Raw genomic sequence first — 24023 nt, forward strand, 5'->3', positions numbered from 1 at the left:
GGGAGATGAAAAGGAGTGACACACGCATCTTGACGGAGCAAAGAGGACCCGTGAGTCAAAAAGGAAAATCAGGGGAAAATGGGGTTTAATTAACATAACAAAGATGGCGATGATTGGAAACCATTACAGCATTTGATAGTGGCATTGAAGACTGGGCAATTTACATTGAAAAAGTGGAGTTATATAACGGTGATATATAGGCATCCGTTAGTCTCATGAGACCATGGATTTGCGCCTTGGAAGGTTTCCAGGGCGCAGGCCTGGTCAAGGTTGTATGGAAGACCAGCAGTTGCCCATGCTGCAAGTCTCCCCTCTCCACGCCACCGATGTTGTCCAAGGGAAGGGCATTAGGACCCATACAGTTTGGCACCGGTGTCATCGCAGAGTGTCACAAAAAACTGTGGGTCAATTGTTTAAGAAAAATAACCAGATGGCTTGAGTTGCAAAAATAGATTGAGGTGCTTTTATTTACCTCAAAACAAGTCAAAAACTGGGGGGAAAAAAAAAATATATATATATAAACCACCCTCAGACTAAACACAAAAGGAAACTCACACCAAAGCCTTGGTAACCTAAGCCCCTCCCCCTAGACCAACCAAAAGCTAATTAACTCAATTATCCGATTAAAGATGGTGTCCTCCACCATCAGCACACATGTGCAGGTTGCTGCTGCCTCGATATGAGACAGCTCCATGCAGCAGCTCCGTTTCAGACCCAGTCACTATTACTGCTGGGGATGTGTGTTTTACCGAGTGCACCATGTGCCGTCCACAGTTGGTGACGGGCCTTCGTCCCACAGAGCAATGTGTGGTTAAGTGCCTTGCTCAAGGACACACATGCTGCCTCAGCCAAGGCTTGAACTAGCGACCTTCAAATCACTAGACGCACCGCTTTAACCACTTGGCCATGCACCAACACATCTTAACAGTGTTAAGGATGAAAAGAAAGCCAGTGCCTTACGGCCAATTTATACTTGTACGTCAAATTGACGCCGTATACCCTACACCATAGCCTGACACGCACCTGCCCGAAAATGTAACTACACGTCGTGGCGACGCAGACTGCAACAACTGTGATTGGTTCGCTTGGTAGCAGGGGATTTCCTCCTACGCTGCAGTAGCTTCCCATTGGGTGACTGAAGGGCAGCGATGGAACTCTGGCTGCAATGCCTTCCATAAAAAATGTGGAATGCTCTGCCTCAGAAGGCAGTGGAGGCCAATTCTCTGGATTCTTTCAAAAAAGAGTTAGATAGAGCTCTTAAAGATAGCAGAGTGAAGGGATATGGGGAGAAGGCAGGAAAAGGGTACTGATTGTGGATGATCAGCCATGATCAAAATGAATGGTGGTGCTGGCTCGAAGGGCTGAATGGCCTGCTCCTGAACCTATTGTCTATAAAGCTTTACAGACCTCCGAAATTATGGAGGACCCTGTGCTTGACAGCAGTTTGTAACTAGCTGCTACAGCCTGTTGACTTCCCCTGAAGCTAAAACTCGAATGGTGGTTGCCAGTCTCTGAGTATACTGTGCGTACACTGATGCCAAATAAATGGTTGGAGACGATGAACCAAATCATCAAATCTACCTGCCGACATCAGAAAATATTTGAAATGCGTTTCCTCATCCATGTTTCTCAGTGGCCAGACAAGCACAGAAAATTCACCCTCCTTCAGTTTCAGTTGCCATTGTTTGAAGTTTGAGTTTCTTTGTGTTAAGTTTCAACACGAAGAAACTCAACACAGTGGCATAGAAACCCCACCGCCAACTAGCATTTTGGCGGTGAATTGCAGAGCGACGCAGACACACCAAAGCACAAGTATAAGTGCTCACAATGGTGTAGCCCACTTGCGTAGGCTACAGCATAAGTTAGTATGCACAAGTATAAATCAGCCTTTACTCAGTATTATGGGAGCAAAAACATACTGGTTGCTACGAAGCTTGTTAACCCCTGAAAAGCCAGCTGACAAAACGTTCAAGGAAATAGTAGACACTCTCTAACAACATTTAAAACCCCAAACCACTGGTCATTGCTGAAAGATTTAAATTGCACAAACGGAATCAGAGCAAAAATGAAAGCATTTCTGAATATTGTGCTGAATTGCGCAAATTATCAGAACATTGTCAATTTGGAGCTGGTCTATCGGATGCATTGAGGGACAGGTTAGTGTGTGGCATGCACTGTGAAACCATACAGAAGAAGCTTCTGTGTGAAAGAGACCTTACATTAGAGAAAGCGCTAAACATCTCAATATCAATGGAAACAGCAGCACGGGGTGCTTCCAAGATACAACAGAAATCTCTGGAATATGCTACGAATAAAATGTCACTGAACAGAAATGAGGAAAGAAATGTTACTGTTGTGGGAACAGGTCACATGACCCTGAGGACTGTTGGTTTAAAGACAAAGAATGCAGAAACTGTGGCAAACGGGGCCACATTGGCAGAGTATGCAAAGCTAGTAAACAGCAGAAAAAGGACAAAATGCCGGGAAATAAGAAACCCCAGAAAGGAAAACACAACAATGTACACAAAATGGAAGAAAGCAGTTCTGATGAAAACGAATCTAACAAAAGTGAATTGTCTTGGTCTGCAACTTCACAGCATGGAAGAGACAGATGATCGAAGAGTAATATGGATCACTCCACAAGTGGCAGGCGTGAGACTGAAAATGGAGTTGGACACAGGCTCAGCTTTAACAGTGATCTCTGTACACGACTACAAACGACTGTTTTCAAACGTACCTCTGAAATGAACTAAACTACTGCTAAAGACTTGCACAGGACAGAAAGTGCGTCCCAAAGGTAAAATTAAAGTACAGTGACCTATGGAGACAAAACACAGCAGCTGAACCTCTATGTACTGAAAAATGGAAGACCACCGTTGCTGGGATGGAATGGCTCAGGAAAATCCAGCTGGATTGGCACACCATCAAGGCACTAGGATGTGTCAACAAAGGAGGGCAGCTCGGTGGGGAAGATGTCCGCAGCTCTCCTCTCACCCATTGTCGACTATTACAATGACAAGGAGGAGCTAGACAGCGTCAACAATGAGGACGAACTCAGTAACCATGGCCGCGACTCAGATTAAGACACAGAGGATGCAAGTGAGACAGATATTGCCAATAAGCAGGATGATGAAGACTACCTGGAAGTAAAAGAGCAGATGTACCAGGAGAAATTGACTTCTCTCAAAAGACAGCTACAACAGTTACAGGAAGGCACTTTGCAGGAGTATCAAAAAAGGATGAAGAAACTACATCAACAATACAAGGAAAGAATATGAAATGCAGAGTTTTTTCTGCAGCTGGAGACAGAACAAGTGGAAAGGAATTATATTAAAGAGAAGAAAGCAGCAGTGAAGGAACTTGAAAATAAAAAGGTTGAGTTAGAAGAAAAGAAAACGATGATTGAAAATGGGAGGCTAACAATGGAACTCACAGGAGAGTCTATGGAGGTAAAGCCAATAATAACTAGGAAACTAGGGAGGAGACCGAATGACCCTGCTCCAATTACAGACAAAAGACAAAAACCTGCACCTGCACAGTTACATTACCATAGAACCATAGAAACTACAGCACAGAAACAGGCCCTTTGGCCCTTCTTGGCTGTGCCGAACCATTTTCTGCCTAGTCCCACTGACCTGCACACGGACCATATCCCTCCATACACCTCCCATCCATGTATCTGTCGAATTTATTCTTAAATGTTAAAAAAGAACCCGCATTTACCATCTCGTCTGGCAGCTCATTCCGTCCTCCCACCACTCTCTGTGTGAAGAAGCCCCCCCATAATGTTCCCTTTAAACTTTTCCCCCCTCACCCTTAACCCATGTCCTCTGGTTTTTTTCTCCCCTTGCCTCAGTGGAAAAAGCCTGCTTGCATTCACTCTATCTATACCCATCATAATTTTATATACCTCTATCAAATCTCCCCTCATTCTTCTACGCTCCAGGGAATAAAGTCCTAACCTATTCAACCTTTCTCTGTAACTGAGTTTCTCAAGTCCTGGCAACATCCTTGTAAACCTTCTCTGCACTCTTTCAACCTTATTTATATCCTTCCTGTAATTTGGTGACCAAAACTGAACACAATACTCCAGATTCGGCCTCACCAAAGCCTTATACAACCTCATCATAACATTCCAGCTCTTATACTCAATACTTCGATTAATAAAGGCCAATGTACCAAAAGCTCTCTTTACAACCCTATCTACCTGTGACGACACTTTTAGGGAATTTTGTATCTGTATTCCCAGATCCCTCTGTTCCACTGCACTCCTCAGTGCCTTATCATTAACCCTGTATGTTCTACCTTGGTTTGTCCTTCCAACGTGCAATACCTCACACTTGTCAGTATTAAACTCCATCTGCCATTTTTCAGCCCATTTTTCCAGCTGGTCCAAGTCCCTCTGCAGGCTCTGAAAACCTTCCTCACTGTCTACTACACCTCCAATCTTTGTATCATCAGCAAACTTGCTGATCCAATTTACCACATTATCATCCAGATCATTGATATAGATGACAAATAACAATGGACCCAGCACTGATCCCTGTGGCACACCACTAGTCACAGGCCTCCACTCAGAGAAGCAATTCTCTACCACCACTCTCAGCTTCTTCCATCGAGCCAATGTCTAATCCAATTTACCACCTCTCCATGTATACCTAGCGACTGAATTTTCCTAACTAACCTCCCAGGCGGGACCTTGTCAAAGGCCTTACTGAAGTCCATGTAGACAATATCCACTGCCTTCCCTTCATCCACTTTCCTGGTAACCTCATCGAAAAACTCCAACAGATTGGTCAAACACGACCTACCACACACAAAGCCATGTTGACTCTCCCTAATAAGCCCCTGTCTATCCAAATGCTTGTAGATTCTGTCTCTTAGTACTCCCTCCAATAACTTACCTACTACTGACGTTAAACTCACCGGCCTATAATTTCCCGGATTACTTTTCGATCCTTTTTTAAACAACGGAATAACATGAGCCACTCTCCAATCCTCCGGCACTTCACCCGTAGACAGCGACATTTTAAATATTTCTGCCAGGGCCCCCGCAATTTCAACACTAGTCTCCTTCAAGGTCCGAGGGAACACCCTGTCAGGTCCCGGGGATTTATCCACTTTAATTTTCCTCAAGACAGCAAGCACCTCCTCCTTTTCAATCTGTACAGTTTCCATGGTCTCACTACTTGATTCCCTCAATTCCATAGATTTCATGCCAGCTTCCTTAGTAAATATAGGCGCAAAAAACCTATTTAAGATCTCCCCCATTTCCTTTGGTTCCGCACAAATAATATCCACTGTGGTGTCTGTGTTCAATGGTGTCTGTACAGCGGGGTCTGTGTACAGCAGGATCTGTACAAAGGGGGTGTTACTAAGTACTGCCATGCAGGGTGCCCAAACTTTTGCTTCGGGCCCTTTTCATTTTTTGTTATTTTGAAACTGTAAAAGATGGAAATAAAAAAGTTTTCTTGCTTAAAATATTAAAGGAATGTGTCATCTTTAACTTTATGCCTTTTGGAAATCAGTTCATCTTTTACTCACTTAGCTATTCACAGTAACAGAAATTTTGACTGTGGTGCCCAAACTTTTGCATGCCACTGTATGTACTTTGATAAATCTACTTTGAACTTTTGAACTTTGGAATATTCCAGTGCACACAGGAACACAGATCACAGTGTGAGTATTATTTATGTAGTGAAATATTCCAGTGCACACGGGAACACTGTGGTGCCCAAACTTTTGCATGCCACTGTATGTGCTTTGATAAATCTACTTTGAACTTTTGAACTTTGGAATATTCCAGTGCACACAGGAACACAGATCACAGTGTGAGTATTATTTATGTAGTGAAATATTCCAGTGCACACGGGAACACAGTTCACAGTGTGAGTGCTGTTTATACAGTGAGATGTCCCAGTGCACAGGGGAACACAGTAGGCCATCGTGCAATGGGAATGGAGGTCGGAGATCTGCTCTGATTTGGAAGAATTCATGAACGCCATGAAGAGGGTGTTCCATCATCCCGCTGGAGCTCACAGAGCCTTGGACCGTCTGATGAAGCTGTGTCAACGTAGCCGGTCAGCAGCTGACTACACTATTGAGTTTCAGACTTTGGCCAAGGAATGTGGCTGGAACAAGGAAGCCTTGACCACTCTGTACCACCATGGACTCTGAGGCGAATGCTTTTACTTTGGAAGAGCTGGTGGAGGACTTGGAGGCTCTGAGTGATCAGTCCATCTGCCTGGAAAATTGTTTAGCATAAGTGGGACTATCTCAGGAGGTCGAAGAGGGCTTTCCCGAAGATCTAGTCTGACGATGCATGGAAGAATGGATTATGGAAAAGGAGATTTAATTGGCCTTTAAATCAAATTTAATTGTCATTCAAACCCTGCATGGAGACAGCCGAACCGAATGAGATAGCGTTCCTCTGGTGCCAAGATGCAAAAACCTACACTCACATTCCAAATAACGAGGAAGGAAAAGAAAAAGAACATCATCACGTACAAAAACACATTTTTAGTCTAAGTCCCTAAGCGACAATAGGTGCAGGAGTAGACCATTCAGCCCTTCAAGCCAGTACCACCATTCACTGTGATCATGGCTGATCATCCGCAATCAGTACCCTTTTTCTGCCTTCTCCCCATACCCCTTCACTCCGCTATCTTTAAGAGCTCTATCTAACTCTTTCTTGAAAGAATCCAGAGAATTGACCTCCACTGCCTTCTGAGGCAGAGCATTCCACAGAACCACAACGCTCTGTGTGAAAAAGTTTTTCCTCAACTCCGTTCTAAATTGTCTACCCCTTATTCTTAAACTGTGGCCTCTGGTTCTGGACTCTCCCAACATCAGGAACATGTTTCCTGCCTCTAGTGTGTCCAATCCCTTAATAATCTTATATGTTTCAATCAAATCCCCTCTCATCCTTCTAAATTCCAGTGTATACAACCCCAGTCGCTCCAATCTTTCAACATATGACAGTCCCGCCATCCCGGGAATTAACCTTGTGAACCTACGCTGCACTCCCTCAATAGCTAGAATGTCCTTCGACAAATTTGGAGACCAAAACTGTACACAATATTCCAGGTGTGGTCTCACCAGGGACCTGTACAGCTGCAGAAGGACCTCTTTGCTCCTATACACAACTGCCCTTGTCATGACGGCCAACATGCCATTAGTTTTCTATAGCTAATGGGTTTATATACCCACTGCTATCCAAATATGCCCCTATTTCATCTTTTATAATTGATTCCAGCATCTTTCCCACCAATGATGTCAGACTAACTGTCTATAATTGCCTGTTTTCTCTCTCCCTCCTTTCTTAAAAAGTGGGATGACAAGACCCACAAATTGATGGTTCCTGGCAGTCCAGCCTATAATTCCACCTGGAAGGCTAAAATGAAGATTATCTGCAAGAGAAGACGAACGAGTTTTGCAGCCTGGGCAACAGGGTTGGCTGTCTACTCAGGATTTGCCTCTCAAGGTGGAGTCTAGGAAGTTGGCCTCAAATTGAATGTTCCCTTCAAGGTTCTCAAGAAGGTAAACCCCGTAGCTTATACATGCAGCTCCCCAAGACCCTCAAGATCAGTTCCACTTTCCACATTCCCAAATTAAAACGTGCAAGCACCATTCCTCTAGCCCCACGCTCATCACCCCTGCCACCTCCCAGGTCTGTCGATGGGGGAAATGGTCTTCACTGTAAAGAGAATTCTGGCTGGATTCACCGATTGTTCTGGGTGTTCAGCACCCTCTTCGAGGGTTAGGAATGATTTTACCTGAGGGACGGTGCTGGGTTACTGAAAGGGACATCTTGGATCCGGCTCTCATCCATGACTACTATTGTCATCTCTCCGAGCAGCTGGGACCTCAGGAGTCAGCCATAGGGAAGGGGTGCTGTTATGACACGCACCCGATCCTGCCAGCTTCTGGGGTTAGACGCTCTGGATAGCTGGCACGGTGCCTTCAAAGCCTCGGCCTACCCCACTAATCGGCAGTCAGGATCTTAATATTGTTAAAAGGATCTACCCCTCAGTAATAATGATCAAGGAGGAACAGAGGGAATCTGCAATTGCCAACGAATACCTTTATCGTCTCAACGGAAGAACATGTGAATTTACACAATCCAATACCCGTGTGCACACCTAAATTTTCCTGACCCTCCATGAACAGTCAAAGAATAGCAAAGGTGATACCACTGAAAAAGAACCATGTATTTCTTGTGGCCCCGTTCCACATCTCCACGTGTCTGTGGGGCACTCCACAAATATGGTGGTAGGTCTCTTGAGAGTCATCACTGCCAGCACAGCCGAAGCATCAGCTTTTACATTCATTCCTTAATAATTCAAATGTCATCTGACTGACCTATAACACCTTCTTATTGGCTCTGATCCAAGTCAGTATCCATTATTGCTCCTTCTTCCACAAGTAACCACTGATAATTGATGGCTCTTTGTTTCCAATCAGTTACCAAAAGAGTAAGTAGGTTGAATCACTTAGGGCAGACACAGAACCCCAACAGTCACAAGCCTGCATGTAATATCTAACCAAATACTTCCTTATCTGGAAATTATCTCCAGTTCAGCAGATTAACTGAAGCATCATTGTCTTTACTTGAAAACACTGAAAGCCAAGAAACTCCAGTTCGCAAAATGAAGGATGCAGAGCAGCTTCAGAAAATGGCAGCCTCCAACTCCTTCAAGTACATAACAAGAACAAAGACAATTGGTCTGTCTGCTTCCACTGTTCTTGATTCATTCAAATTAATGGATTTGTAGACCGTAATTCTTTCTGGCCAACAATATTTAAAGAGCACCTGAAGTGAGGTTCAGTGCTCAATCATCAGCTTACTTTGGATTCTCATCCAGCATTTAGTTTCGAACCCTGTCCTTGATTCATCTTGTATTGAGTCTTGATTCTAGTCTCAGATACTCCTGCACTTGGGTCCTAACCGTCCTCGCCCAGGTCTCTCATCACCGGTGTATAAGATGGTGAGGCATAGGTCGAGTGGACAGTTGGAGACTTTTTCCCAGGGTGGAACTGGCTAACTCTCAACCCCATTCTCCTGCCTTCTGTACAGCTGAGGAGTTGAGTGTGTTTAGCTTCTGGTAGGGGTTGGGGAAGGGTTGGTTTGTGCAGTTTGGTTTTGGATGTGGTTCCAGTTAGAGTTGCGGATGGGGTTGGGTGGAGTTGGGTTGTGGTTGGGTTAGGGGTTGGTTTGAGATGAAGTTGGGTGGGGTTGTGGATGTGGTTGGGTGGATTTGGGTTGCAGATGGAGTTTGGGTGGAGTAGGGTTGTGGTTAGTTTGAGATGAGATTGGGTGGGGTTGGAGATGGAATTGGGTTATGGATGTGGTTGGGTGGAGTTGGGTTGCAGATGGGGTTGGGTGGAGTAGGGTTGTGGTTGGGTTTGGGGTTGGTTTGAGATGAGATTAGGTGGGGTTGGAGATGGAATTGGGTTATGGATGTGGTTGGGTGGAGTTAGGTTGCAGATGGGGTTGGGTGGAGTAAGGTTGTGGTTGGGTTTGGGGTTGGTTTGAGATGAGATTGGGTGGGGTTGGAGATGGAGTTGGGTTATGGATGGGGTTGGGTGGAGTAGGGTTGTGGTTGGGTTTGGGGTTAGTTTGAGATGAGATTGGGTGGGGTTGGAGATGGAATTGGGTTATGGATGTGGTTGGGTGGAGTTAGGTTGCAGATGGGGTTGGGTGGAGTAAGGTTGTGGTTGGGTTTGGGGTTGGTTTGAGATGAGATTGGGTGGGGTTGGAGATGGAGTTGGGTTATGGATGGGGTTGGGTAGAGCTGGGTTGTGGATGTGGTTGGGTGGAGTAAGGTTGTGGTTGGGTTTGGGGTTAGTTTGAGATGAGATTGGGTGGGGTTGGAGTTGGAGTTGGGTTGTGGGTGGGGTTGGAGATGGAGTTGGGTTGTGGATGTGGTTGGGTGGAGTTGGGTTGTGGATGTGGTTGGGTGGAGTTGGGTTGCGGATGTGGTTGGGTGGAGTAGGGTTGTGGTTGGGTTTGGGGTTGGTTTGAGATGAGATTGGGTGGGGTTGGAGATGGAGTTGGGTTATGGATGTGGGTGGAGTTGGGTTGTGGATGTGGTTGGGTGGAGTAGGGTTGTGGTTGGGTTTGGGGTTTGAGATGAGATTGGGTGGGGTTGGAGATGGAGTTGGGTTATGGATGTGGTGGGTGGAGTTGGGTTGTGGATGTGGTTGGGTTTGGGGTTTGAGATGAGATTGGGTGGGGTTGGAGATGGAGTTGGGTTGCGGATGTGGTTGGGTGGAGTTGGGTTGCGGATGTGGTTGGGTGGAGTTGGGTTGCGGATGTGGTTGGGTGGAGTTGGGTTGCGGATGTGGTTGGGTGGAGTAGGGTTGTGGTTGGGTTTGGGGTTGGTTTGAGATGAGATTGGGTGGGGTTGGAGATGGAGTTGGGTTATGGATGTGGTGGGTGGAGTTGGGTTGTGGATGTGGTTGGGTGGAGTAGGGTTGTGGTTGGGTTTGGGGTTTGAGATGAGATTGGATGGGGTTGGAGATGGAGTTGGGTTGTGGATGTGGTTGGGTGGAGTTGGGTTTGGGGTTAGTTTGAGGTGAGATTGGGTGGGGTTGGGTTGTAGCTGGGGTTGGAGTTGAAGTTGGGTTGTGGATGCGGCTGGGGTCACGGGTTGGTTGAGTGAATGCAGTGGTTAATGGTGTGCTCCTCTGTTGCAGGTCACAAACCCTGCAATACTTCCTGGTGAATCGGGTAGTCCCCTAGTCACGAGCGTGCTCCATGGCTCAGGAAACGATTCCTTCCACCTGTGTCACTGATCACTCTGGACAGCAGACTGCTGGTACCTGTTATTCACTGTGGATTTGTTTGGGCAATGGGGGGATGTGACAGAATTATAGAATCTCAAGGGAGGTGGCTCTGCTCATTGAGCATTTGGGCTAGTTTTCGAAGTATTTCCCATTGCTCTGACAGCCCCACAACTCTTGAAACCGCTCTACTTTCAACCCTTTGTTCCAATTGAATCTGCTTCCAGTGTGCGTTCCCGATCTCAGCTCGTTAACCTCTGAATGCTTAGCGTAACTTTCTTATGACAAATACACTGTCTTGCAAATGGATCTGTGCAGGCTGTTCTCACAAATTCCTGTGGATGGGCAGCATTGTAACTGCATCACTGCATGGTAGCATAGCGCTTAGCCCAATGTGTTATGGTAGCAATGACCTGGGTTCAGCTTTGCTGCTGTCTGTAAGGGGTTTGTACGTTCTCCCCATAATCACCAGGATTTCCTCTGGGTGCTCTGTTTTCCTCTCTCAGTACCAGTTGGTAGGCTACTTAGCCATTTTCAATTGTCCTGTGATTTGGCTAGGATTAAATCAAGGATTGCTGGTTGTTGTGGCTTGAAAGGCTGGAAGGGCCTGTTCCATGCTGTATCTCAATAAATAAATAATGTGATATAATTATGTGAGCAGAAAAACCCAGTTAGAAAAAATGAGCATATACAAAATAGTAATATAACCCAAAACCCTGAGAGCCATGGCCTGTAGACCGATGGCACATTGATGGTGTCCTGGAGCCATGGCTCTACAAGAGCACCTCAGTATCCTCGATGCTGGGAGGCTAGTGGCCATGATGGAACTGGCTGAGTTTGCAACTCTGCAGCTTTTTTCCAGCGCAGCGGCCCCTCTATACTGGACAGTGATGCAACCAGTTAGAATGCTCTCCACAGCACAACTGTAGAAATTTGCTAGAATCTTTGTTGACATGACGAACCTCCTCAAACTCCTAATGAAATATAGGAGTGTGCACTCTCGTTGAAACTGCATCAATACATGGGGCGCAGGATAGACTTCAGGATGTTGACATCCAGAAACTTGAAACTGCTCACCCTTTCCACGTCTGATTCCTCAGAGAGGACTGGTGTGAGTTCCCCTGACTTCCCCTTCCTGAAGTCCACAATCACTTCCTTGGTCTTACTAACGATGAGTGCAAGGTTATTGCTGTGACACGTCTCAGCCACCCTAAAACTGTTCTAATTGCTGATTGTTAAGCCTAGATGCTTTCTTTCATCTGTCAGTTTTCATTACTGGAATGTCAAACATCATCTCCGATCCAATAGCTGAAATGACGAACACCTCCACCTCCTCTCTGCTGCCCGGCAGGCCGAACACCACCAACTCCGGTGGTTACCCACTACCTGGAGAGTCGATTGACTAACTGTGTCATAGAACACAGAACAGTACAGCACACGAAAAGGCCCTACGACCCACAACGTGGTGCTAAACCAATTACATTAATAACTAAGTGGCCAACTAAACTAATTTCTCCTGCCCACACTGTGTACTTATCCTTCCATCTTCCTCACATTCATGTGCCCATCTGAAAGCCTCCTTAAAGTCTTAAATGGTTCTGCCTCTAACACCACCCCAGGAAGCATACTTCAGGCACCCATTACTCTCTGTGTGGAGGTGGGGCAGATCTTACCGCTTACATCTTGTTTGAAATTGCCCCCTCTCACCTTAAATACATGCTGTCTGGTATTAGATATTTCAACCCTTGGGAAAAGATCCTATCCATTTGCCGCACCAGTACCATTGACTCAACTTGCAAATTAGCCTTTAGCTTCCCGCTGTTGATGCCGTGATGTGATCTGCTTGCAGCCGACAGGTCTCCGGAGGAGTGGCAGGCCGCAGATCGGGCCTCCAGCTGGGCGCTGGGTATCCGCCACAGACTGGAGGTGAGGCTGCGGGAGACCGGGGTGCCAGACGGCTTGAATCTCGACCTGCTGCTGGATGAATTGATGAAGGTGTTCAGCCGCACAGTGCAGAGCGGTGAGAGCAGCAGCTGGGTGTACCTCTACCATGTCCTGCTGCTGTCTGCCCCCTATTGCCGACACCTGAGAGCAGGACCGCAGCTGCTGCGTCTACTGCAAGTCGTCGACTACCACTACCGACTGCACGGGGCAAGGCTGGCACACATCGACATCCTGGGAGCAATGGCTGCCACCTTCCCCAGCCACATGTCACCCCTGTATGAAGCCGGCAGAAAACCGGTGCGTCCTGCCCGCCTTCCCCCAATTCCCGGCACAGGCCGAGGCCTAGGGTTCAGGCTTCAGCCGGGGTCCAGGCCTTGCCTCCCGCACTCTGCAGACCACCACCCGTTCGTGTTGGAGCGAGGGCAGCCTCAGTCTGCGTGGGAATTCCTGGAGAACCAGCCGTGCAGCCTGGCAGAGCTGCAGCAATCAGTGGCCATAGTGGGAGCCAACATTGCACCGCCCGGATGGGCCTGGAGATCCCGGTTCGGACTCGTATCCAAGGCCTTTGCAGTCAACCTCGGGACACACTCTTCTCACCGAGAAAACCGACCCATCTCTGTCTGCGAGGACACGCAACGGTGAGGCTATTTCTGTGCTGGATGTGTGTGACTGTCACTGTTAGTGAGCCCTACTCCAGGTCTGTCTGACTGTCAGTGTGAGTGAGCGCTACTCCAGGTCTGTCTTGTGTCACCGTCTGACTGTCAGTGTGAGTGAGCCCTGCTCCAGGACTGTCTGACTCACAGCGTGTGACCCCTGCACTGGAGTGTGTGCCTGTTGCCATGTGTGACCCCTGCACTAGGAATATGTGCCTGTCATTGTGAGTGATCTCCACCCTGGGAGTGTCTACCTGTCACTGTGAATGTCTGACTGTCACCATGAGCAAGCCTTGTACTGGGAGTGTGTGCCTGTCACTAGGAGTGTCTGACTGTCACTGTGAGCGAGCCCTGCACTGGTAATGTGTACCTGTGACAGTAAGTGAGCCCTGCACGGGGAATTTATGCCTGTCGCTGTGAGTGTGTGACTGTCACTGTGTGCAAGCCCTGTACTGTGAGTGTATTGGGGACAGACTGAGGGACAATCTCTGTAAAGCACACAGAATAGTACGGCAGAGGGACAGGCCATTCAGCCCACAGCCTCTGGGCCAGACACAATGTCGTATGAATCTGATCCCGGCTGCCTGACACAATGTCCACGTCCTTCCATTCCCTCATGTCCATTTACAGCATCTGACACAGTTCTATTGTATCTGTCACAGACTCTGGCACCACTTTCCAGGCACTCAACACTGCATGTAAAAAATCTTTGCCCAGAAGACCATCAGACCTACAAGCAGGATTAGGCCTTTCAGCCTATCGAGTCTGCTCTGGCAAACCATCATGTCTGATTTATTAGCCTTCTCAACCCTGTTCTCCTGCATTCTCTACATAACCTTTGACACCTTTACTAATCAAGAACCTATCCAATTCCGCTATAAGGATACCCAATGATGGCCTCGACAGCCTTCTGTGATAAATTTCCCCCCAGATTCACCAGATAAAGAGCTTCCTCCTCATCTCTGTTCTAAATGGACGTCCCTCTATTCTGAGGTTCTGGTCCTAGGTGCACCCTTCATAAGAAACATTCCCTCCACACCCAACCTATCTACTGTAGGTCTTTCAATATTCAATAAGATCTGCGCCCCCCCCCCCCCCAATTCTTCTCAACTCCAGTAAGTACAGGCCCAGAGCCATCAAATGCTCCTCGTATGTAAACTGTTTCACTGCTGGACACACACATCTCCTTAACCTTTCTGTCTCTAATCTAAAATGCATGCTCCCTAGAAATTGATATTTCAATCCTGAGGAAAAAGGTACTGTCTGTCTACACTATCTATGCCTCACATAATCTTATAAACCTCTATCAGATCTCCGCTCAGCCTCCACCACTCCAGAGGAAACAACCCAAGTTTGTCCAGCCTCTCGTTATAGCCCATGGTTCAATTGTTCCATTTAATATCGGAGAACCTATGCAATATACAACCTGAAATTCCTGTTCTTTGCAGACATCTGCGAAAATAAATAACCCCAAAGAGATTCCTAGATGGTATCCACATGCTAGACAGGTCACAACTAGGAAGATTACACAGCTAAGAGGTTGGAGTACGAGGGAGGGCATAAGATTTTTGGATCATTGGGCTATATTCCAGAGAAGTTGCAATCTGTTCAGAAGGGACAGTTTGCACCTGAACTGGAGGGGGACTAATACCCTAGTGGGAAGGTTTGTTAATGCTGCACGGTGGAGTTTGAACTAGAGTTGCAGGGGGATGGGAACCAGTGAGCCAGAACAGTTAGTGGAGAGGTTTTGCAAGCACTTTTTGGTAAGACCTCAGATAAAGTTAAGAATCAAAAGGTTGAGCATGGTGCAACTAGTGTCCTGAGCTACATGTATTTCAATGCAAGTATTATAGGAGAGGCAGATGATAGTGCTGAAGATGGGGTAACTGCTTTACAAACAGAGGCAATGTGTAGCGAGGAGAGGCTGTTGATAGGGCAAAATTGCAGTCAACAGGATGAGTTGCAATGTACAAGGCGGGAAATCAAAAAGTGTGACTATAGGACTGAAAGTGTTGCATTTGAATGTGTGCAGTGTACGGAATAAGGTGGATGAACTTACAGCACAGTTGCAGATTGGCAGGTATGATGTTGTCGGCATCACTGAATCATGGCTGACAGAAGGTCATAGCTGGGAGCTTAATGTCCAAGGAAACACATTGTATCAAAAGGTCAAGCAGGAAGGCTGAGGGGTCGGCATTGCTCTGTGGGGAAAAAATGAAATTACGTCGCTAGAAAGAAGTGACATAGAGTCAGAAGGTGTTGAATCATTGTGGATAGAGCTAGGAATTGCAAGGGTAAAAACTCCCTGATGGGAGTTGTGTACAGACCTACAAACAGTAGTAAGGATGTGGCCTACAAATTACAGCAAGAGGTAGAAAATGCATGCCAAGTGGGCAATGTTACAATAGTCATGGGGGATTTCAATATCACAAGATCACAAGACAAAGGAGCAGAGGTAGTCCATTCAGCCCATCGAGTCTGCTCCGCAGCTCCCCCATGAGCTAAACTATTCACCCATCTAGTTCTAATTTCCAGCTTTTTCCCCATATCCCGTGATACCCTGACTAATTAGATACCTGTCAATCTCCTCCTTAAACACCCTCCATGATCGGGCCTCCACAGCTGCATGTGGCAACGAATTCCACAAATCCACGACCCTCTGGCTAAAAAAATTTCTCCTCTTCTCTGTTTTAACTGGGTACACTCTAGTTCTAAGACTATGGCCTCTTGTCCTGGACTCACCCACCAAGAAGGGAAACAACCTTTCCACATCTGCTCTGTCCAACCCTTTCAACATTCGAAATGTTTCTCTGAGATCCCTTCTCATTCTTTTATACTCTAATGAATACAATCCAAGAGCTGACAAATGCTCCTCATATGTTAGCCCCTGCATTCCAGGAATCATCCTCATAAATCTTCTCTGAACTCTCTCCAACATCAGTACATCCTTTCTAAGATAGGGGGCCCAAAACTGCACACAGTATTCCAAGTGAGGTCTCACTAATGCCCCATAGAGCCTCATCAACACCTCCTCACTCTTATACACTATTCCTCTTGAAATGAATGCCAACATAGCATTCACTTTCCTTACCGCCGATCCAACTTGGTGGTTAACCTTTAGGGTATCCTGCACGAGGACCCCCAAGTCCCTTTGCACTTCTGATTTTTGAATTTTCTCCCCATCTAAATAACAATCTGCCCGATTATTTCCTAATATGCAGGTAGGTTGTGAAAATCATGTTGATGTAGGATTCCAGGAGGGGGAGTTTCTAGAGTGCCTATCGTAAACACAAAATAATCTGCAGATGCTGGGGTCAAAGCAACACTCACAACACGCTGGAGGAACTCAGCAGGTCGGGCAGCATCCGTGGAAAAGATTGGTCAAAGTTTCGGGCCGGAACCCTTCATCAGGACTGTAGGGGGAAGGGGCAGAGGCCCTATAAAGAAGGTGAGGGGAGGGTGGGAAGGAGAAGGCTGGTAGGTTCCAGGTGAAAAACCAGTAAGGGGAAAGATAAAGGGGTGGGGGAGGGGAGGCAGGGAGGTGATAGGCAGGAAAGGTGAAGAAGGAATAGGGGAAAACACAATGGGTAGTAGAAGGAGGCAGAACCATGAGGGAGGTGATAGGCAGCTGGGGGAGGGGGCAGAGTGACATAGGGATAGAGGAAGGGAGGGGGAGGAAATTACCGGAAGTTGGAGAATTCTATGTTCATACCAAGGGGCTGGAGACTACCTAGGCAGTATATGAGGTGTTGCTCCTCCAACCTGAGTTTAGCCTCATCATGGCAGTAGAGGAGGCCATGTATTGACATATCTGAATGGGAGTGGGAAGCAGAGTTGAAGTGGGTGGCTGCCGGGCGATCCTGTCTGTTGTGGCGGACGGAGTGGAGGTGCTCGACGAAGCGGTCCCCCAATCTGCGTTGGGTTTCACCGATGTAGAGGAGGCTGCACCGGGAGCACCGGATGCAATAGATGACCCCAACGGACTCACAAGTGAAGTGTTGCCTCACCTGGAAGGACTGTTTGGGGCCCTGAATGGTGGCAAGAGTGGAGGTGTAGGGACAGGTGTAGCACTTACACTTACAGGGATAAGTGCCGGGTGGGAGATCCGTGGGGAGGGACGTGTGGACCAGGGAGTCGCGGAGGGACCGATCCCTGCGGAAGGTGGAGAGGGAAAGATGTGCTTAGTGGTGGGGTCCTGTTGAAGGTGGCGGAAGTTGCGGAGGATAATGTGTTGGATCCGGAGGCTGGTGGAATGGTAGGTGAGGACAAGAGGAACTGTCCCTGTTGTGGTGGTGGGAGGATGGGGTGAGAGCCAAAGTGCGGGAAATGGAGGAGATGCGGGTGAGGGCATCATTGATGACAGCGGAAGGGAAACCACGATCCTTAAAGAAAGAGGACATTTGAGATGTCCTGGAATGGAAAACCTCATCCTCGGAGCAGATGTGGCGGAGACGGGGGAACTGGGAATAGGAAATGGCATTTTTGCATACCTCTTCCCACCCCGCCACATGCAAAAATGCCTAAGCCCGTTGAGCCGAAGCCCTTAAGCCTTCACTCTGCTTCCGGCTCACTCCACTGCCCGGAAACTACGCTGCCCACTGTATGAGACTCTGTTCCTTTTAAATCTTCCGCACTTCACTGCCCGACGTCACACGCCTGCGCAGTCCCGCCTCTCTGAACGCCGATGGAAAAAAAAATGAAAAATTCAAAAATGGCTTCCTCCGCACTCCTGCTCCCGATTCTCAGACTTCCTTCTTTGACACCCTCCCTAACTGCCCACCACTCCACCAATATTGGTACCACCTGCAAAATTCCACCTACAGTCTCAACAAAATCATTAATGTAAAGAAAAAGAGTGCACAGGTTCATGAAAAGATTGCTTGTGCCCGCACAGTGCACCTGTTCCCACTGAATTTGCCTGTTCCCGCTGAGTTTGCCCGTCCCTGTGGAATTTGCCTGTTCCCACTGAGTTTGCCGGTCCCTGTGGAATTTGCCTGTTCCCGCTGAGTTTGAACTTTTACACAAAGTTTGCCCTGTAACACAAGGTTTGCCCGTCCCCGCTGAGTTTGCCTGTTCCCACTCAGAGTGCGTGCTCCCCCAGAGCTTGCTTGTTTCCATGCAGGGCACCTGTTCACATGGGCGCTTCATGTCTGCTGTGATGTTGCAGGGATCTCCCAAGTGTGGTACAGCCAGCTGACAAGAGAACACAGAGTGTGGGCAAACTGCCCGATCTCCAGCCTGGCACCGGGGAGTGGGCAGTCCAGGCACTAGCAAAGTGCAAACTCCTGGGCAAGACCAAGTTCTACTATCTCAAGGTCCAGCAAAATCAGGAGTTCAGGTACGATAGCAGGGGCGGGATGTGGAGTGAGGACTGAAACGGAACTAGTAACCGCAGAAAGAACGTGTTGTGAATTACGCTCAGTCTTGTGGAATCCATGGGAAAGAGGCCATTTGGCCCATTGTGTCTTTGCCTACTATCAGAAGAGTCAATCCCATACCATGCTTTCCCAGTAACCTTCAAATTGGTGTCCTTCCCTCAGCCTGAGATATGGAAATTGTGACTATGGTGGGGTATCAAGGCACAGGAGGTGTCCAGTCTCCCTGTATAATCACAGTGGGGTGTCTGACACAGGAGGTGTCCAGTCTCTCTGTATAATCACAGTGGGGTATCTGATACAGGAAATGTCCAGTCTCTGTATAATCACAGTGGGGTGTCTGACACAGGAGGTGTTCAGTCTCTCTGTATAATCACAGTGGGGTGTCTGACACAGGAGGTGTCCAGTCTCTCTGTATAATAACAGTGGGGTATCTGACACAGGAGGTGTCCAGTCTCTCTGTATAATCACAGTGGGGTGTCTGACACAGGAGGTGTCCAGTCTCTCTGTATAATCACAGTGGGGTATCTGATACAGGAAATGTCCAGTCTCTCTGTATAATCGCAGTGGGGTGTCTGACACAGGAGGTGTCCAGTCTCTCTGTATAATCACAGTGGGGTATCTGATACAGGAAATGTCCAGTCTCTGTATAATCACAGTGGGGTGTCTGACACAGGAGGTGTTCAGTCTCTCTGTATAATCACAGTGGGGTGTCTGACACAGGAGGTGTCCAGTCTCTCTGTATAATAACAGTGGGGTATCTGACACAGGAGGTGTCCAGTCTCTCTGTATAATCACAGTGGGGTGTCTGACACAGGAGGTGTCCAGTCTCTCTGTATAATCACAGTGGGGTATCTGATACAGGAAATGTCCAGTCTCTCTGTATAATCGCAGTGGGGTGTCTGACACAGGAGGTGTTCAGTCTCTCTGTATAATCACAGTGGGGTGTCTGACACAGGAGGTGTCCAGTCTCTCTGTATAATCACATTGGGGTGTCTGACACAGGAGGAGTCCAGTCTCCCTGTTAACCTGTGAGGTGTCTGTGCTGTGTTTGTCCTCAGTCTCCTGTCAATAGCAGAAGATTCTGCAGATGCTGGTAATCCAGAGCAACACACAAAATGCTACTAAAACTCGGCAGGCCTGACAGCATCAATTAAATCAATAAGCAGTTGATGTTTTTGGCGAAGACCCTTCCTCAGTCTAAGCAAGTTTCTCATTTGTCCATCCTGCTTGTTATTTCCTCAAAGAATTTCAACAGCTTTTCCTTGCAAGGTTTTCCCTGAAGGAAGCATGCTGACTATGGCCTATTTTACATTGTGCCTCCGTGTTCCCCAAATCCACACCCTTAACAATCAACTCCAACATCTTTCCAACCACTGAGTTCAGTCTAACTGGCCTATAATTTTGTTTCTTCTGCTTCTCTGCTTGCTTAAAGAGGGAGTGACATTTACAATTTTCTAGTCCTTTGGAACTATACTAGAATCAGTTGTGGAATGCTCTGCCACAGACTGCGGTTGAGGTCAAGTTTGTGGTATATTTAAGGCAGAAGTTGATAGTTTCCTGATCGGCCATATCCTTTGATGCCCTGACGAGAAGGCAGGTGAATGGGGTTGAGTGGTATCCGGGATCAGCCATGATGGAATGGCCAAGCAGACTCGATGGGCTGAATGGCCTAATTCTGCTCCTGTGTCTTATGGTCTAATTGATTCTTGAAGGATCATTACTCATGCCTCAACAATCTCTTTAGCCACTTCTTTCGGAACCCAAGGGTGTAGTCCATCTGACCTAGGTGACTTGTCTATCTTCAGACCTTTCAGCTTCCCAAGTCCTGATGAAGTATCTCGGCCCGAAACTTCGACTGTTTATTCCCCTCCATAGATGCTACCTGATCTGTTGGGTTTCTCCAGCAGTTTGTGTGTGTTACAGGTTTAGTGTCAGTAAATTACTTTCTAGCTAAAGACTGTGTGTTGTATTGTGAAGCCCTAATAGTTGAATTTTCTGTTGTCTCCACTGTGTTGTTGGGCAGTGGCTGGAGTTCCTGGGGTCTGCTAACTACTGTAGGTGCCATCCACTGGTTATTTCTCTCTGTCCTGTCTGTTCCAGGCCATACGACCTCGTTGTGGTCCCCAAGGAGAAGGTGGACGCGGAACACTTTGTTTTCTCCACTTTTGGAGTCCTCTCCGTGTGTCCGAGCCAGGAGTCCCAGGTGATGTCACTGGGAGAGTGGCAACGGGAGGCCATGGTGTGGAGGGCTCTGAGACACATCCCATTCTTCAAAAACTACCTCATGCGCAAGGCGTTCACACAGTGAGTCTCTTCCATCTCCCAGGACAAATTCCCACCATGTCTGCCTTTAGTTAGGATGGGTGGGTCACTCCAGGGGGCCTGGTGTCACGTGTGTGGGCACATGGCCAAGTGGTTAAGGCATTTGACTAGTGATCTGAAGGTCGTGACTTTGAGCCCCAGCCGAGGCAGCGTGTTGTGTCTTTGAGCAAGGCACTTAACCACACATTGCTCTGCGACGACACTGGTGCCAAGCTGTATGGGTCCTAATGCCCTTCCCTTGGACAACATTGGTGTTGTGGAGAGGGGAGACTTGCAGCATGGGCAACTGCTGGTCTTCCATACAAACTTGCCCGGGCCTGCGCCCTGGAGAGTGAAGACTTTCCAGGCGCAGATCCATGGTCTCGCAAGACTAATGGAGGCCTATCAGGTGTTATGTGCATCTCCCAGGAAAAATTCCCACTGTGTCCACCCACAGTGTCACTCCTGCAGAGCAGAGAGCAGTAGGGATTCAGGAATCAGGGTTACTCATAACCCACATCTGGGACCAGGCTGCAGAAAGGCTTCGGTGGGGACATGGACAGGAGAACTGAATGGGCAAGAAGGTGGCTGATGGAATATCATGTGGAAAAATGTCAGACCATCAAACTGGCACAGAGTTGAATTATAGAGTAATATTTAGGTGACGAGAGACCAGGAGACGCTGCTGTTCCTGGTGGTCCTGGCGTGGATGCTACGTAGACTCCTTCCTGGTGGGAGTGGTACAAACATTCCATGAGCAGAGTGAGTTCAACCGCATTGTGCACTGGAAACTCACATGTGGGATAGCATGAATCAAAAAATTGTGGTTCTATAAAATACTGGAAACAGATCAGGCAGCATCTGCGGATAGCCTGAGAAGGTTTCTCATTTTCCAAATTGGGGCAAAGAGACAAGTTAGTTTTGTTTCCAAGAAGTAGACCATTACAGCACAGCAAAAGGCTCTTTGGCTCACAATGTTGTACCAAACCTCTTAAATTAGTCGTCAAATGGCCAACTAAACCAATCCCTTCTGCCTACACAATTCACATATCCACCATTTTCCTCACATTCAAGTCAAGTTTATTGTAATTTAACTATATACATGTATATGATGTATATAACCATATAATGTATATAGAAACAAGACATTTCTTTAAACCTGGGTGTAAAGCACAGTAGTATACATAACACATGATAACTAATGAAGATTAGAATGAGATCTGTAGATGAATCACACATAGATAACAAAGTGCATGAGTATTAAATATTGTTAAGATATGGAACAATTTAGCCAGTGACACTTCAAATATGATGTGGGCAGGAGTTCAGAAACCTAATGGCCTGTGGGGGAAAAACTGTTTCTCATCTTAACCGTTCGTTCTTGTTTTTATGCATTGTAGTCTCCTGTCTGATGGTAAAAAGTCAGAGGGTGGGATCCTTAATAATACTACAGGCCCTATGTATGCAGCACACCTGATAAGTGTCCCCGATGGATGGTAGGGAGACCCCTGTACCCCTGTGATCCCCTCAGCTATCCTCACAGTCCTGGTCCAATGCTCGACTGCTCCCGTACCAGATGGAACTGCAACTTGTCAGGACGCTCACAGTGGTGCTCCGGTAAAACACAGTTAAGATGGGCGGGGAGCCTTGCTCGCCTCAATCTTCTTCGGAAGAAGAGGCACTACTGTGCCTTCCTATTCAGAGGTGATATTAAGGACCGGGTGAAACCTTGGAGCACTTGACTCTCTCTACAGATGTACCCTGTATTCACAGGGAGGATGGTTCACCTGCAACTTCCTGAAGTCCATGATGATTTCCTTTGCCTTCTCCTCATTCAGGAGTTGTTCTTCTCACACTAATCACCAGCCACTCCACTCTGAATCATCATCATTCTTGATAAGGCAACCACTGTTGTGTCATCTACAAACTCAGTGACGCGGTTTGAGCTGGATCCTGCGACACAGTCATGCGTCAGCAGGGTGAACAGCAGTGGGCTGAGCACTCAGCCTTGGGGAGCGTCAGTGCTCAGTGTAATAGACGAGAGGTGTTGCTGCCCACACGTACTGACTGTGGCCTTACTGTTTGGAAGTCCAGTATCCAATTGCAGAGGGAGGTGTTGAGACCCAGCAAGGACAGTTTCCCCATCAGTTTCTGTGGTATGACGGTGTTGAACGCTGAACTGAAGTCTATAAACAGCAGTGTGGTATATGAGACCCCATTTTCCATGTGGGACAGGACAGAGTGGAGGGTAGACATTATTGCATTGACAGTGGATTGATTTGAGTGAAACGTGACTGGAAAGGATCTAATGTAGCCAGAAGAGAGACTTTAATGTGCTCCATTACCAGCTGCTCAAAGCATTTCATAATGGTTGATATTAGTGCAAACAACAGGAATTCTGCAGATGCTGGAAATTCAAGCAACACACATCAAAGTTGCTGGTGAACGCAGCAGGCCAGGCAGCATCTGCAGGAAGAGGTGCAGTGGACGTTTCAGGCCGAGACCCTTCGTCAGGACCTGACGAAGGGTCTCGGCCTGAAACGTCGACTGCACCTCTTCCTACAATTGCTGCCTGGCCTGCTGCGTTCACCAGCAACTTTGATGTGTGTTGATATTAATGCAAATGTCACTCCGCTCTTTAAGAAGGGAGGAAGACAAAACAGAGGAAATTATAGGCCAGTTAGCCTAACCTCAGTGGTCGGGAAGGTGTTAGAGTCCTTTATTAAGGATAATTTTGGGATACTTTGAGACTAATGATGAAATACCGGATAATGATACTGGAGAAATAATAACAAGGACAAGGAGATGGCAGGTGAACTAAATGAGTACTTTACATCAGTCTTCACTCTGGAAGACACTAGCAGTGTGCCAGATGTTGAAGGGTGTGAGGGAGGGGAAGTGGTGCAGTTACTATTACAAGGATCAGCCATGATTGTGTAATGGCTGCTCTGTAACGTTAACT

General features: G+C 47.3%; 1 protein-coding gene across 1 annotated transcript in view; it reads left to right on the plus strand.

Annotated features, from left to right (window-relative positions):
* Positions 1-20: 20 nt before the first annotated feature.
* Positions 21-24023, plus strand: part of LOC140200632 (dynein heavy chain domain-containing protein 1) — a 234934-nt gene continuing 210931 nt past the window's right edge. The window contains exons 1-5 of the mRNA XM_072264203.1: positions 21-50; positions 10699-10820; positions 12635-13367; positions 18550-18720; positions 20861-21064. Of these exons, the coding sequence (XP_072120304.1) occupies positions 10760-10820; positions 12635-13367; positions 18550-18720; positions 20861-21064 (1169 nt within the window). The 5' untranslated portion in view covers positions 21-50; positions 10699-10759. The remainder of the gene's footprint in view (positions 51-10698; positions 10821-12634; positions 13368-18549; positions 18721-20860; positions 21065-24023) is intronic.

Source organism: Mobula birostris, chromosome 7 (genome assembly GCF_030028105.1).
Source record: "Mobula birostris isolate sMobBir1 chromosome 7, sMobBir1.hap1, whole genome shotgun sequence".
Lineage (NCBI taxonomy): Eukaryota > Metazoa > Chordata > Chondrichthyes > Myliobatiformes > Myliobatidae > Mobula > Mobula birostris.